Genomic DNA, 12552 nt, shown 5'->3' on the forward strand with positions numbered 1-12552 from the left:
CACATGCATATAAATATTTAAGGAAAATGTTATATTTATATGCAAAATATTTATATTTATTTATAATATAAATTACATATAAATATATAAATATTTTTAAAATATATACATGTATGTGTGTGTATTTATATATACACATAATAAATATAAACGGTACACACACATATATTATGTAAACAAACTTTTACTTTGGATGCGATTAATCGCGATTAATCGTTTGACAGCACTAAATGAGAGTGATGTCATCAACACAACAGCATACAGACAACAACTTGTACAATCCCAAACAAAAGCTTCGAGCCAGAGGACCCTGAGAGTGTCTAGCTCACCTGTCCGAAGGTGCTGCTCTCAGAGCTGGTGCTGGCTGGAGTTTCTCGTTCTCTCTCCCTCTCTCTCTTCCTCTCCACCTCAGATGCCGTCTCTGGCACTCGAACCCGCACAAAGTTGATGACGTGATGGAGGTTAGACAGCAGGCTGGTGCCCGGGAACCAGCTGTCATGGCAGTGCTCCTCAATACAAGGCTCCTACGACAGAGTGAGAAAAAACAACTCAGCAAGACGGACAAAACAACAACAATAGCCTGGAATCCTGGAAAGCTTGTGCTTTCAGCTGCCACAAATAATCTAGTCAGAAGGTGTTCTGTTCTAACACTGGACTAACCCTGATTTAATTAGTCAAGTGCTAATAGAGTAATCACAGTCTGCCGTCCGGTAGTTAAGTTGAGTGTGTTAGGATACTACTTTGTTTCCAGGGAAACTGAGACACATGGAAGTTGTGCTGAAGCCAGCCAATCAGATTGGATCTTTGGGATGCACTTTTTTTTTTTTTAAATCAAACATTTTTGATTTAAAAAAAAAAAGAATTCCAGGTTTGCTTGTTTGTAGGGCTACATAATTTAGCTAACAGCTTGTGATTATATATCAATATTGCTATAAAATAATAATAATAATTAATAATAATATTATTATTATTAATAACATACAAATACTACATTAAAAAACCCTGCTGTAATACTTCACTGTAAAATAAAAAATAGAGTATTTTTACAAAAATAATATAATAATTAAAAAATAATAATATAATAATTTATTTAGGGGAAAATGCTTACTTCTTCCACTTTATCATCCTGAACCGGATTATCAAGTCCAAGTTCTATCAGGTAGAGCACCATACACAACACATGTTCAGACATGTTCTGATGATCCATCCAGATCTAAACAAACATAAACACAGTCAACGGTTATCAAAAGACATTGGGAAAACCATGCATTTAATTCTTCTAAATGAACCAGACATCTACATATAACATGAAAAAAATAAAAATAAAATAAATTAAACCACACACATTTTATTCCAAGATAAGTTTCACCTTGTAAAGCAGTGTAAAGATGACGATATGTAGGGTTTTGCAGTGCAGAAGGCGCACCAGTCCTCTATAGCAGGGGTGCAGAGGGGTCCTCTCCTTATAGGGCGGCCAGGGGTTCCCCGTATGAATGCCTGACTGTTTCAAACTGCAAAAAGGCAAAAATACTTATTAGACAATCATTAAACAATGCAACTGGCTTTAGCATAGTTTCCATACTAAAATTAAAAATCTAATTATAAAAATAAAATAAAATCCTTTTGAGTTTTTTTTTTCAGTGTAATCCTGAAACACAACATTAAACATCATTCGAAATGTATGCTAAAATAATATTTCACACCAAAACGTCAATTCCATCATCATTTATTCATTTGATTCATAGAATACAAAAGGAGATATTTATTTAGCAGATAGTCCTAGCTGCTCTTTTCCATATGATGTTAATGAATGGGGAACGGGGCTGTCAGTCTCCAAAATGACAGTACCATAAAATAATTATATAAGTTGTCCACAACCTGTCTTCTGTAGTCATACAATAAATAGCCTGTGTGAGGAAAAGACCCAAATTTAAGGCTTTACTGCCTGATCATGTTCCACTCCTTATTAGCTGTCAAATCAAATATGGTGTTTTTTGAGTGACATCAATAGTTACATCAACAAAATGTTACAATGACATTACAACATTTACTTTAAAAGCTACTGTGGAGGTGGACATTAGGGATGTAACGGTATGAACATTTCTTATCACGATTATAGTGACCAAACTGATCACGGTTATCAGTATTATCACAGTATTGTTAAATAAAATGTGCTGGAAATGTTCAAAAAGAACTGACACACAATCAAAAAAAATCAACAAACAACAAATAAAGTGAGTTTTTGTTTGCATAATCACTAAAACAATACCATTGCCAATGATGTTCGGATTTTAAATGACAAGTTGACTGGCAACAGTTTACCTAATAGCATGTTTAAATATCTAATGTAAATGTTGAAATAAAGCTTTGAAAAAGTTTCATAAATTGTAAACCTCACATTTCAGCTTTTAAATAAAGAAAAGGGTCAAGTAGGGGTGTGCGATATATATCGTCTGCGATAATATCGTAATTGTTGTTTTAACGATGTGCGATTTGACATTATCGGGTATTTTGCAAAAACCATTCAAAACATCCCTACAGAGCACACGCATACATTACGTGAAGTCTAGACTAGTGCGTGTGCGCATTTAGTGTGTTCTCTTTCACTGCATGATTCAGTCTATTAAAATGCATTTAAAATGATCACAATTTTTTTCTTCTTTTTTTTTTTTTTTTTCATGTTTTAAATCGTTTAAAATATCAGTATTCAATGTTTTATGTTTAATATATCAAAACATTATTTATGCATTTGTAATTGCAGGTTAAACATTGAAAAAATGTAAACTAGAATCCACATAAGCTTGTTTTTCATCAACCAGTCAAAATTTACGGCAGGGCATGCAAATTCGGTCCATTTTTTGGCCAGACAGAAACTGCACACAGGCTGAATGTAAATGTAACTCTCTGTAAATCCACTCTCTGACAGCAGGTGGCGCTTTTGGAACAGTAGAATTAGAGCTGTTTCCCGTAACCTCCGAGGACAAAGCAGCATTGCGCTTAAAACACTACTTTATTAGGTATTACATGGAGCGAAGACGAAAACAAAATGCCTTCAAATCTTTTCTGAAGACAGTCAGAATCTTCAGAGGTACATTCATATAATTAATTCATCCATATATTCATTTGTATAATTCCCTTAGCACACTTTAAAACCTCCCAGCTTTTCCTCCATGTTTTCACACAAAACTAAACCACTCTGCTGCTGTGCGCACGCGACACTGTTACTGAAAACTGTGTTTTATGCTTCAGGGCTCCAGACTAATTCTTCCCACTGGTCGCTCTTTTGCGACTAACTTTCTCAGTTGGTCACACCAGCACATGATTTGGTCGCAATATTTTTAATTTTTATTTTTTGGTATTAATCAATGCATGCTGATGAACTTTTACCATAGTTTATAATTATATGAAAACGAAAGTGGTTAACATTCAACCCGTTCTTTTTCATCAGTATTATTTGTCATTTAAATGTTGTGAACGGAATTTCCTCTTTTGCCGTGTTATTAGCCGGGCTTCGGGTGCTTTCACTTTCAAATTCGCAATCTTGTCACGTTTTACAAGAAAAGATAATTGCCTGTTTTGCTTCTACACACCTTTCTCAGACTAAAACAAAAGATGGATTCATTGTTATTCTTAATTAAAAGCACAACAACAATAAAACGGTAAGATACAAGGACAAACTAGCTTATAAAACGTTTAACAAAAATGTATAAGATGAGGCATGGCATACACCACATGCCACATGCGACTAATAAATTACAGAACGTTTAGCAAACAACGAGGAATCAAAAATATAAAAAAGAGAGCCTCCATAGCATAACGTGAGGTAAACAGTAAAGATAACAAGCTTTTCAAAATGAAAACAAAAAGAAAAGTACAACTAAACTTGCTGTCGGTGACCGTGCTTGCATGTTTTTCTTTTTTCCCACAAGAATACCAACATGTTCACCTGGTTTAAGAAGCGGTCTTTTACTTTACTTGAGCATGAAAACCATCCATCGTTTCCTCAATATTCGCGTAATTTTTGCTGCGCGCACCGGGACGGCGAGTATAAACCAGGCTCTACTCTCGAAGCGCTACGCAGTTCAAACGAGTATGCTTTCGGTTTCGTTTGCCGTTTCACATATGCAACAGAAATGGCAGCGCTTATGAGTTAAACAACGCAGTGGTCGCGCCAGTGCGACCGCTCACAAAATTTAGTCGCACCGGCAGAAAAAAAATTATCGCAAAACCCCATTTGGTCGCACTCTGGAGACCTGTGCTGGACAGTATTTATTTATCCTCAGTTGTTCAAATCGCGGTAATCAAATACGGTTACAGTGATAATTAAAATATGAAACAGTAAAACTAACCGTGGGGTATTTTATCACGATTTATCATCAAACCGGTAATCGTTACATCCCTAGTGGACATTAAGCAAAAATAGCTTTAAAAAAAAAAACAACCTTTGAACTTGTAAAATTATGCTTTTGTCAATTTGGAATTGAACAAACCTGAGCCTTCATTCACTTTTCATTATATGGAAAAGGTTGGCCAGTACATTCCCAACATGTTCATTTGGGTTTTTTATTCGCTAACACTTATTCACAACACATATTCACTAGTAACTAAGACTTTTGCCTCCATAAACCCCTAATTTGCTGCTTATTAATTAATAGTTAGTAAGGTAGTTGTTAAGTTTAGCTATGGGGTCGGATTAAGGGATCTAAATATGGTCATGCAGAATAAAGCATTAATATGTGCTTTATATGTACTAAGAAACGGCCAATATGCTAGTAATATGCGTGCTAATAGGCAACTAGTTAATAGTGAGAATTGATCCTTAAAATAAAGTGTTACCGGATTCATATTGTTTTAGGATCTAAAGTACAGTATGACACACCCTATAAGTTTATGATTCCAGCGTACAAAATTAAAGACTAAGAATTGTTATATTAGTCAAAAAACAGACATGTATAAACCACATTACAACGCACTACTGATATTATTGAGGTCAAGCACAGAAGACATGAATGCGAACATACACGACTGCAAACAAAGTGTAGCTTTATGAGACTTGAACACAGCTGCCCTGCTTTAAAGACATCATTGACTCCATTAGCATTGAAAGGACCGTGGGATATAAAATATTAAGTCCTCTCGACAGGTAATCCATCATCCAGCGGCCGGACACAAGCACAACCAAAACATATTCACAAACTGACACAGCCAACGTCACGTCCCGCTGAAAACCACTTACACAACATCTCTCACGGATTTCATGTTGATCTTGCAGCTACTGCAAAACTATCATTTAACCAGACCACTGATTTTATAAAGACCAGAATATGCCTTTAAAGTCAACATGACAAAGAAAAATATTGTCCATTTTTAAACTATTTTGGCTGCAATCACTTGCAACGTTAAAGCCCATGTTTCATGATGGATAACATCCCAGTCTGGACATTGAAAGCATTTTCAGCACTAAACCACTGCACTCAAAAAAAGACATACATTCCAGAAGTGAAGTGAATTTCATTTGAAATAAAAAAAAATAAAAAAATACAAATAAAAATAAAAATAAAATAAAATAAAATAAAATAAAATAAAATAAAATAAAATAAAAAAATTAACTTAGAATCTTGAATCTTAATCACTTTAGGCTGCTGATGTGTTTTTATTACTACCATACATATGGAAAATCCGCATGTGGCGGAGATGAACAGGAAATGTTTGTAAAGGCTTTGGTTGGAGAGGGTATTTGAGGTGTGATGTATTGATTCTCCGTGACGTGACTCTAATTGGGAAAACCCATTTCAGGTGCAAGTCCCTCCATGAACACCTTCCTCAGAACAAGAAAAGTAGTGACCCTGAAGAAAATTCCCTCTATTACACAGCGTCCCTCAAACTCAAGGTCAGCAGCATACAAAATCGAGCGCTTTAGGGCTCCATAGGTGAGTTTTTTTTTCTTCTGTTTGGTTTCAGCATCATCTCAGAGAGCTTCCACCTCAGACTGAATGTTTTACAGCAGTTGTTTCCCAACATTACTGGATGAAACAATTCCCAGTCTCATTTCCTCATTTAAGACTGCCTACATTAGTCCATTTACGCCTTATCTAGGAACAGGAAAACTCTGTGCTGTCGCTACCCTAACATTTACAACGATTCAAACCTCACTGAATATATGCGTGTATAAACTGTGCCGTATTTGAATGCTTTTATAGACTGTACCTTAAGGAATCTCGTTTTGTGATAAATGAAGTGAAACAGTGTTTAAATGATAAAGTGAATGTTGAGATGAGGAGGAGGTCTGGAGGATTTCAGAGACTCACAATGCTGCGTATCGATCCATGGCCGACTGCACGTCTCTGCGGTACACTGTGCGTAGAATCACCATTATAGGGTCAAACTCGTTCTCCCAGACTTCCGCTGGAAAACACACATGCAGGAAATAAACAGGGTGTGAGTTATGAAAAAGGAGAATACTTTAGAAACAGTCTCAGCCTGCCACCATGTGGCGAGAGCTGAGCAATAAGCTTGATGACCACAATAGTTACATAGTATCATAGTTATATAATTATTATATAAAAAATGTACTGTTTTAGAAAACGAGCAGTAGAAAACTCATCGTTTGAATGCTGAAACATTGTATAAATATCGATTACCAAGGAACGGATGAAAATATCCTGATGTTTAGTTGACTCCTGTTACCTAAACTCATGTCATTAGCACTACAGCACACTTGAACCACAGTGACTAATACATGTCAAAAATGAACAAAAAAAGACAATTTTTTATCTAATCAGCATGAAAGTATGATTTCTGATGGATCATGTGCCACTGAAGACTAAAGCAATGATGCTGAAAACTCCACAGGAATAAAACACATTTGAAAATACATTCAAATGTGTTAGTTAAAACTGTAAAAGTATTTCACAATATTACCTTTAAACAAAAAAAAAATATATATATATATTTTAATCAAATAAATGCAGGCTTCTTTGCATAACATTTTAAAAATCTCACCGACCCCAGATACTAAAACGCCCATATCTTAAAAATCAATTAAAGCTGAATTTCAAATGTTCGGTCACGTTCCATAACAGGTATGAGAAACAAACACACAGCTATTGCTTCTGTCCTAAACGCTACAGTCATAGAGTCACACTGCCATCTGGAGGTAATGAGAGGCACACACAACATCCGAAAACAATGAATTTACAGAAAAATAGCCTATCATAGTTTAATGGTAAAACAATAAGGTGTGTCACCTTTAGGCGTGTACATGCCCTGCTGCATGGATCCTCCAGGCTCAAACACCGGGGCTTTGAAATCAGCTATAGCAGACAGCATCTCCTCAAAACTACAGCTGCCTGGCACCACACCGCTCTTAGGGTTCGGATTCTCCGGGATCTACAACCACGGTCAAGGACAAGCATCAAACTCTAATGTGATCAAATTATTAAAGAGGTCAATAATGTGGTAAGTGTCGAACAGTAGTTATACAGGAAGGCCTGTGTGGTTGTAAATGTTCTGATGTTTTGTTTGTTTGTTTCCATTATTTTAAATAGTACATCTTTAAAAGTGTCAAATATTACTTAATACTGTCATTTTATTTAGCTCCACTTATAAAGGTTTTCCACTTTCTCTGGCCATTTAGAAACCACTTGTGTTCTCTAAGAAACAAATGATTTTGGTTTGTACATACATCCTTTAATAACAGCTTCTTTACCTAGCTGCATAATGTTATGACACATGTGCTCAGTCTATTTGGACTGGGGTTCTTTCTGGAATTCTTTCACAATTCAATTAGCTCTTAACCAAAAGAAAGAGGAGAAGAGAAGTTGATTCTCGTGATACAAAATCGAGGACAACTTGACAAGCTGTACTAACGCTTGCAAAAACAATCAAAGCAGTACATCATGTTTTCATGGTGAAAGGATACAAGATCTAGCAGGGAACTGTGGGTACGATCATTCATACATAACTGTGACACCATCTCCGCTCTCAAAATCTCATCATCTGACATTCCTACAGTGACACACAAATAGAGAAAAACATGAGCTAATATCTACATCTCTAAACACACAATACACATGAGACAAGCTCATGCGTGCTAACACTGTATGATGTGAAAGACAGTTTTTCAATGAACACAGAACGTTTACATAGAACACGCTTTCAAAATGCAGGGGTGAGTCCCATTAATTTTAATAGCTCTTATTTATAGCCAAACTGTGTGAATGTAACCGCATTCAGCACTCTAAAACCTTAGATTTACCAATTAGAAGTAACATGTTCCAATGAGAAATCTTTTATACAATAGCATTTTATTTCTGAGCTTCATATTGTCTGTATTATTGAGATGGAGAAGATATGCACCCAAGTGTATTCTGAGACTGCACAGGATGACCAGGAAGGTCAGCGCCCCCTCCAGCATGGGTCTCTCCTGCTCCGAGTCCAGCACTGCATTCTGATGTTGAGATGCCATCGTCAGCAAATCCACCACCTTGAACCTGACATACACACAAAGCTTTTAGCATCCATCGCTGAGTGTAACAACACAATCCAAGACAGAAAAGTTGTCGTACCTCTCAAACACTGAGGAAATGAAGTAATCTGGATCCAATCTAGACGCACACACCTAAAGACCAAAAGAAAACATACACTCAGAAAGTGCTAAATATTAGTAGCAATGGACTTTCGGCTCAAATTCTACTGAAGAAAATTTCTGTATCATGTGTGTCTTCTAACAGCTTCTTAAATTGAAGTAATCACATGATGTGATGTTGTGGCAAAAAATCATGGACCCTGGATGAAGACCTATTTCAGTACAGAAGTGTTAGGTGAGCGAGCAAGAGAGAGAGTGTCAGCATGTTACCTGCAGGAGATAGATGTCCGGGTCAATCATGGAGTTACAGAAGTGAGACTGGACATAAGTCATGGCCTGGCCTTTAATCTGCAGCCCATTTCTCACCCACATGTTACTATGGATCTCAGACAGGCTAGCCTGCACACACACACACACAGATCAACACATGGGTCCCGTCTGCTTATCAAACACTGTAGCATTACCATCGTAACATCAAGTCACACGCCAGAAGTGAAACGCGAGACATCAGTGAAGATTTATGACAAACGGCTGCTTCAGCTGTCCTCTGCTTCAGCAGCGTTTAAAGCACTGATGGACAAAATGAAGCCTTGTGTGTGGCCGTATTTTAGAACCCTGCACTAAAACAAAAGCAATACTTTACAATATAAATAACATCAGTGGGAACAGCTCATATATACAGTTCTAGGGAGTCCAGATTCATTGGATTTTCTTTCATCCATGAAACATATCTTTCTGTGTTTCACGTGTTCTGAAGATTGCAAGCATGTCTCAGGTTTTGAAAACTGTAACGGAGGGGTACGGGGGCACCACGAGTAAACTGTCCAATGGTATTTTTTAAATCGACTAACAAATAGAAATAGAACAAAACACTTGGCAACTTTCCTCTTTTTATGTTTTCACTACCTTAAGACATACATTAAATAATGTCAAAATTGTTACGTTTATTTTATTCAACTACAGTTTTAAATGTCTATTAATTTGTCAATTTAAAAGCAATTGATTTATCTTCATTTTTATGTGTGCGTAATGGAACGCGTTAATGAATGATGTATCATGTCTGCACAGAGGTATGCAAATACATACGTTGACAGGCAGGTAGGACAGCCTATCGTAGTCCTCGGACCGAGGAATATGATTGGACGAACATTCTATGCCTACACATTCCACAAATTATATAAATATATATAAATTAGGGCTGTCAGTCCATTTAAATTTTTAATCTAATTAATTACATGGTGCGGCGATTAATTAATCGAATTAATCGCAAATTAAATTTGGCTGTGAAAATACCCACAAAAGATTATTTAAAGCTATTATTGTGTTAAATGAGGAAGTATCGAGTAGACATTACAAATAGTAGCTTTAAAAATAAATATTGTATTTGATTCAACATAAAATGTATTACATATAAACGTTTAGGCTACAACAGCCTAACATAAACTACGGAACATAAAAGAAGATAATTTGAGAAACATCTATGTGTTTTCTATTTTTTGTTCATGCAATGAAAGTCACTGGTAACCAAAACAGCTTTGTTACCAACAGTCTTCAAAACACCTTCTATGTTGCGCAAAAGAAAGTAACTCATTCAAGTTTGAAACGACATGAGGGTGAGTAAATGATGACAGAATGTATTTATTTTTTGGTGAACTATCCCTTTAATATGTTTATTTAACTTATCTTTTTTTTTTAATAAATGAAATGATACTCTAAGAAACTAAAACTGCCAGCAGGTGGCGGTAAATGTCTCTATGAGTCATTCATTCATTGAATTCGTTCAAACAGCTGATTCATTCAGGAATTAAGTAAACGGCTCTCTTTATGAATGTGCCTTTGCATCATTGGTTCACACGATTCGTTCAAAATGAGGATTCATTCAGAAACTAAACACTGCTGTGTTGCTCACAGACGCACAACAGTTCTCCGATGGCTTCATAGGTAATCTTGTTGTTGGCAAAATTGAGCAAAAACACACAATATTAACTTCTTATTTACCGAACTGTTGTATAAAATCACATTTGCACTCTTGCTATTTGTGTAAAAACAGCACTTGTGTGAAATTGCTCTCGCTGATCGTGTGATATCGCTTATCGTGATATAAATATGAGACAAAAACTCATACAGGGGCATTTTTTGCCCCAATATCTTGAATTTTAGGGCATAACTGCATTTATGTTTGTCAACAGACAACTGTATGAAATGTAAGATGACGTACAGGTCTGGGGGCGGGGCCAGTGCGTTAACTAGGGATGTAACGATTCACTCAACTCACGATTCGATTCACAATTTTGATTTCACGATTCGATTCGATTCACGATTTTTTTTTACAAAATGAGATTTAAGACAAATTATAAATTAAATTTGTCCTTTTATTATTGCTTAGACAAAATACTGTACGTTTCTTTGTGAAATTGAAATATAACACTATAATAATATACTAATATAGCACTTGCATATTATTGCTCTTTTGTTGATTTTGATTACTTCTATTATTTTCATTTGTTATGCAAAGCACTGACATGCAAGCACTGTCACCGTTAGTTTTACTTTTATTTTTGTTTTCATTTTTGAAAAACTTATCTTTGCTGTTTACCTTAAGCTGTGGAGGCTCTCTTTTATTTATTTATTTATTTGATTCCTCAGTGTTTGCTAAACGTTCTGTAATTTATTAGTCGGTATATAATACAGCATGTGTCAACCGGCTCGCGGTTAATCGTTACATCCCTAGCGTTAACTGTGCTAAAATATTTTAATTGCGTTATTTTTTTTATGACTAATAATTAAGTTAACGCATTAAACTGACAGCCCTAATATAAATACATTTAGACCACTTAACTTAGTGATTGCTATCGGGATATGAAGAGAATTTCAACCAGCAAAACAAAACATGTTTTTGAACCACATCACCTAACCTGCCTTTAATTGTAAGTGTCGCTCTTAGTCCTCCACAGTGGGGAAGACTTTCAGTGAATGAATTTTGATCTGTTTCACACACAAAGCTATCATATGACCTTAGAAGACGTAAAATTTAGTGTACCAGTCGTATCTGCTACTTTTATGATATATTTGTAGTCTGGCCAGCACTGGTCACTGATAACAATAAGAATTTGTCTGATTTTCGACACGAGGGTGAACAAATGCTGACAGAATTACACTGATTAATTACACACAACCAGGTTTTTTGTGTGTAATCATTAATTACACACTTCTCTCAATGTCTTAATTCACCTTCATTGTTTATTACCTGTATCTGAAGAGGGTGAACCATGATCTTCATAAGCATCTCCTGATCAGGAAGCAAACTGTCCAAATCCAGACCTTGACACTTCACTCCCTGCAAAACAACAAAAAATAACTGATTAGTTTATAATCAGGTTCATAAAATAAAGGCTTCAAATAGACCAACTGCTAGATCCCCATTTAAAATCTGATTCTGTAGCAGCTCTTTGCTGAAGAAAAAAGGTCAATAAATCACATATTCCTAAATGAATAAATATCTGCATTTTGTTTTTGGTCAAGTATGCAGACTTTTTGCTGTGACTGACATATACTGTACATGCTCAATACGGATAGCATTTTTGGTGATGGAACTGGGACTAAAAACTGCCCAGGATTTTGCAGGTCTATCACAATTTATAACATACAAGCCAATACAATACCAAATACACATACAAGTGCTGATATGCACAGTCCAGACTTCTTACTGTTTGCATCACTCCACATATCCGTGCTTGCTCGTTTCAAACTGGTTCTCAATATTAGTGGTTGGGATTTTTCAATTACTCTTACTGCAGGTTGCATCCTTTTACAAGGAGGAGACTGCCTTTATGATTAAGACATTGAATTATTCACTCAACTGATTTGTTGAATAACACATTGGTTCTGAGTAGGGGTGTGCGATATATATCGTCTGCGATAATATCGTAATTGTTGTTTTAACGATGTGCGATTTGACATTATCA

At 35.8% G+C, this 12552-nt stretch overlaps 1 protein-coding gene across 2 annotated transcripts in view; it reads right to left on the reverse strand.

Moving 5' to 3' along the window:
* Positions 1-12552, reverse strand: part of LOC107671306 (E3 ubiquitin-protein ligase UBR3-like) — a 66826-nt gene that overhangs the window by 41622 nt on the left and 12652 nt on the right. For both annotated transcript variants that reach the window (XM_016464198.1, XM_016464197.1), the window contains exons 13-22: positions 11835-11924; positions 8858-8986; positions 8568-8620; positions 8359-8492; positions 7922-8007; positions 7248-7389; positions 6309-6405; positions 1370-1511; positions 1109-1213; positions 330-524 (exon numbers count right to left, since the gene is read on the reverse strand). In XM_016464198.1, coding sequence (XP_016319684.1) covers positions 330-524; positions 1109-1213; positions 1370-1511; positions 6309-6405; positions 7248-7389; positions 7922-8007; positions 8359-8492; positions 8568-8620; positions 8858-8986; positions 11835-11924 — 1173 coding nt within the window. The remainder of the gene's footprint in view (positions 1-329; positions 525-1108; positions 1214-1369; positions 1512-6308; positions 6406-7247; positions 7390-7921; positions 8008-8358; positions 8493-8567; positions 8621-8857; positions 8987-11834; positions 11925-12552) is intronic.

This window comes from Sinocyclocheilus anshuiensis, unplaced genomic scaffold (genome assembly GCF_001515605.1).
Source record: "Sinocyclocheilus anshuiensis isolate Anshui unplaced genomic scaffold, SAMN03320099.WGS_v1.1 scaffold284, whole genome shotgun sequence".
Classification (NCBI taxonomy): Eukaryota; Metazoa; Chordata; class Actinopteri; order Cypriniformes; family Cyprinidae; genus Sinocyclocheilus; species Sinocyclocheilus anshuiensis.